Genomic DNA, 4620 nt, shown 5'->3' on the forward strand with positions numbered 1-4620 from the left:
TTGTTACTTTCTCGAGACATCACTAGATTCATCGACCAATAAAGCAAATACATCTACATCAATATCTTGGCGAATACTCAAAAGGACTTCTTGAGCAAAACATTGTACAAGTTCTTTTTGAATTTTAGGGGAAATAAGTTGATTGTTTTTAGGAGCATTTTCTAAAGTATTGTTGAAAATATCTTCATTAGTCTCCCGAATGGCTTTTAACACTTCAATGTAAAGCCCTTTATTTCCCGAGTTAACCGACTCATCATGACCACGAAACGGTAAACCGGTTTTCAATAAAAGTTTAACAACAATAATAGAAACACGTAATCGATCTTTATATTTATGGTCCTCCACTTCGGTTTGCCTCCTCAAGACTACATTAATAGCTTGTTTTTCTCTCAATAAAAATTCACACTTTTCTTTTGCTTTGTCGTGCAAACTATCAACACCACCCACATGAGTCCGAAATGCATCTTTTTTTATTCCAAGTATCAAAACCTTGGGAAACAAATACATCTCTCCCTCCTCTTTGATTCATGAGGTCTCCAAACACATAACAATATAAACAATATGCTCTATTCTTTTTCAAACTATATTCCAACCAATCAAAATCATCAAACCATGAAGGAACGAATCTTCTAAATCTATCACCTATTTTCTTTTTTGGAAACTTATGTAACCTTATTTGACAAGGTCCTTGGAGCAAATACGCTCTTCTTACATCAGCTCTTATACTTGATTTGTAACTTGTAATCTTTGGCCTATTCGCTGGGTCCTTTGGAAGATCTTTCAAATCAACATTATCATTAGGTTCATTTGAGCATGGTGTTTGTGGAATTGCATTAGAAACCAAAGGGGTTGATTGATTGGTGATTGGCGTTTGTGGGGTTGCATTAAATTAGAAACGAAAGGGATTGATTGATTGATGATTGGTGTTTGGCAACATCCTTCACCACTTTCATTAGGATTAAGTCTTGGTCTTTTGGTAAAAAAACCACTTGCTTTAACCTATAAAAACATAACAATTTAACCTAATCAAAAAATAACTTCAATAAAACATAGAATTTTCACCTAATACCTAATCAAACAATAATATGTAAACCTAAAACATAGCAATTTTAACATATCAAACAATCAATTAATTAAAAATCATAGAAATTACAACTAATCAAACAATAATTTCTATAATAACATAGCAATTTTACCAAATCATCCAAATATCCAATAACTTCATAGCAATTTTAACCTATAAACCATAGCAATTTTGAATTTTGCTTAGCAATTACAACTATAAATTCGAAAACCATAGAAAATTAGAAATACTTACTTGCTTCATTAGGGTTTGGACCTTGGATTGGAGTTGTTTTTGCACTTGGAAGTTGGAAATCGATTTTTGCACTTGGAAATTGTGGATTATCAATTGAACTCGAAGAAGAAGATTAGAAGAATGAAGTCGTCGATTGTGAGAATTGTCGGATGTGAGGTCGTGAGGACTGAGGATGAACAGAAGGAAAAAAAAACGAGCTCTGGTTTTTTTTTTTTGTGATTCAAGAATTGAGACTTGGACTCTTGGACCCAATTGGACAATTGGATAATTGTTTTATTTGGGCTATTTTCTCATATTCTTTTTCTTTTGGGCTAATATTAGGTGGATTAAAATAAAAATGTGTTTGGGCTAGTAATTATGGGCTTAATTGATCCAATGTGTTTAGGTAGTTGCCATTTTTTTTACGTACTGGCACAAAAGGTAAAAAAAATCGAAGAATTTTCTACTGTCTGTAGGAAAAGCAGGTGTTGCCGGTGCAACCCTATGCCCCTCATCAAATCCGCCCCTGTAATTAACAAGGAACCAACGAACCAATCGTGAGCGTCGGAAATCATAATGATCAACAGCCAAGGAAATAGATGTACACTTGTACATTGGACGCACACACACCAGATTATACCAAAAAATTCACCTCCTTACCATAAAACTCATTTTTTTCGTTTAAATTTTTTTAGACCACATTTTTTATCGAAAAAAAAAACGAATATACCGTTGTTCACGATTTTTCGTCCTCTTTCCATAGAGATCTAAGATGATATAGAAAAAAATACTTTTTTTTTCGAAAAAAACCTACTTCATTTTGTTATTTTTTTCAATATTTAAGTTTACTTTTATCCAAAAAAAAACTAATTATACCAAAAATATTAAATTTTTGTACTCTATTAATAAACATCAACACCGATTAAAAAAAAAAAAAACTCGATCAGTTCAGATTCACACTGTGAATCTAAACTGTAAATATTTCAATTTGTAACATTCACAATGTGAAACAAACTCAATCAGTTCAGATTTACACTGTGAATCTAAACTGTAAATATTTCAATTTGTAACATTCACAATGTGAATTTGACTTACTATTTCAACTCTTTGAACGTTCGCAAATTAACTTAGTGAAATTTACATATGAATCAAAATATATTTCATATAGTTTTATAATATTTTAACGTTTTCATTACTCATAAATTGGTTTTGTAAAATCAACAAAATGGTTTATTCACATTGTGAATCTGACTTACTATTATTTACACTGTAAATCTAAGCAGGTTCACAATATGAATCTGAGCACGTTCATAATGTGAATCTGAACAGGTTCACAATGTGAATTTGAATTGAAATTTCGATTTTTTTATTTAACATCTATGTTTAAAGAGTACCAAAAAATATGAATTTTGATATATATTTTTTAATTTTTTTCTACAAAAAAATAGACATTAACTTTTCAACAAACAAAGAAAATGAAGTGGGTTTTTTGAAAATAAAGTTTATTTTTTATATATCAATATGGATCTTTATGGAAAAATGACGAAAAATCACAAACAATGGTATATACGGTTTTTTTTCCGATAAAAAACATGACCTAAAAAAATTAAACTAAAAAAAGGAAGTGAGTTTGTTACAATCCGGTGCATGTACGTCAATTGTAAAAGTCTACAACCGTTCCTTTTATTGTTGATGCTTTAAATTTCGATGTTTTGGATTGGTTCCTTAATTAATAATGGTTCTCTATTGAATTTTTTTTTTCTCTCTCTCTCTCTCTCTCTCTATATATATATATATATATATATATATATATATATATATATATATATATAGGGAAGGGTTATATGGAAAACAAAAAAACCCTAAAAAACCTTTAAAATCATAAAAATGCATAAAAAAAATTCTTAGAGATCACAAAACTTTTTTTTTTGAGTTTACACATAAAAAAATCATAGGTTTTTTTTAACAATTTCGCTGAAAAAAAATCGATTTTTTTTTCCAAATTTTTTTTCACCGAATGTGTAAAAAAAGTTGCGAATTTTGTATATATAAAGTTAAAAAAAAGTTTTGTGATCTCTAAGTATTTTTTTTATGCATTTTTATGATTTTTAGGGTTTTTTGTTTTCCATAGAACCTAAACCTATATATATATATATATATATATATATATATATATATATATATATATATATATATATATATATATATATAGGTTTAGGTTCTATGGAAAACAAAAAACCCTAAAATTCATAAAAATGCATAATATATATATATATATATATATATATATATATATATATATATATATATATATATATATATATATGTGGTGATTTCAATGGATAACCATTACTAAAAAGGAACAAATGAACCAATCGTTAGTGTCAAAATTTAAAGCGATCAACGACCAAGGGAATGAATGTACACTTGTACATTTGACGCACATACATCGGATTATACCATAAAAGTCACATTTTTACCAAAAACCCGTTTAAATGTTTTTAAGCCGCATGTTATATCGAAAAAAAACGGAATATACCGTTGTTCACGATTTTTCATCCTCTTTCCATAGAGATCAATGTTTATATATAAAAAAACATTTTTTTTCGAAAAAAACTCATTTCGTTTTGTTGGTTTTTCAATATTTAAGTTTATGTTTATAAAAAAACCAATTATACCAAAAATCTCAATTTTTTATCCTATATTAATAAACGTCATCAACGATTGAAAAAAATAAATAAATAATGGTTCTTTATTGAACTTTTCCTTATATATATATATATATATATATATATATATATATATATATATATATATATATATATATAATAGCCGTTTACCCGCGCCAAGTGTCGGGTGCGAATATTTTATTCAACAATTATTTGTAGAGACGATTAGTTCTTTTGCGCATTCTAACTGATTTAGTATAGGGCACACCGTGCCCAGTGGAACCCCTAACTTTTCCGGAAGCAATGAAACATGTTTTGAATTTTTTTTCTACTATCGTGCAACCCCTGACTTTCCTGTGACACCCCTACTATAAAATCCTGCGTCCGCCCTTGTTTGTGTAAACAATTTTACTACATCTAAACAATTGTCAATAAGAGTTATGTTACAAAAACAAAATAAGTTAGAATTAAAAATGAAAAGTTTGGATTCTTTACAAATGCACATGAACACATATGATTGATTGTGTATTATTAATGTTGCAACACTTCTTTATAGACCGGATTTGATATATAGACTTCACTGTCTTTCAATTGTTTGTCAGCTTTACTAATACTTTTGTATTGACACGTGATATCCTTCTGGATAATGCCACA

General features: G+C 28.6%; 1 protein-coding gene across 1 annotated transcript; it reads right to left on the reverse strand.

Annotated features, from left to right (window-relative positions):
- Positions 1-3: 3 nt before the first annotated feature.
- Positions 4-507, reverse strand: LOC145106504 (uncharacterized). The gene has a single exon (XM_079043465.1). It carries the CDS (start codon positions 505-507, stop codon positions 4-6), a length of 504 nt encoding a protein of 167 aa, XP_078899591.1.
- Positions 508-4620: the final 4113 nt, after the last annotated feature.

The sequence above is a fragment of the Lactuca virosa genome, chromosome 4, assembly GCF_052849685.1.
Source record: "Lactuca virosa cultivar CGN04683 chromosome 4, Lactuca_virosa_CGN04683_v6, whole genome shotgun sequence".
Taxonomy (NCBI): Eukaryota; Viridiplantae; Streptophyta; class Magnoliopsida; order Asterales; family Asteraceae; genus Lactuca; species Lactuca virosa.

Excerpts from the sequence above, each read along its gene's own strand:
- LOC145106504 (XM_079043465.1), bottom strand. The coding sequence starts at position 507 with ATGTATTTGTTTCCCAAGGTTTTGATACTTGGAATAAAAAAAGATGCA.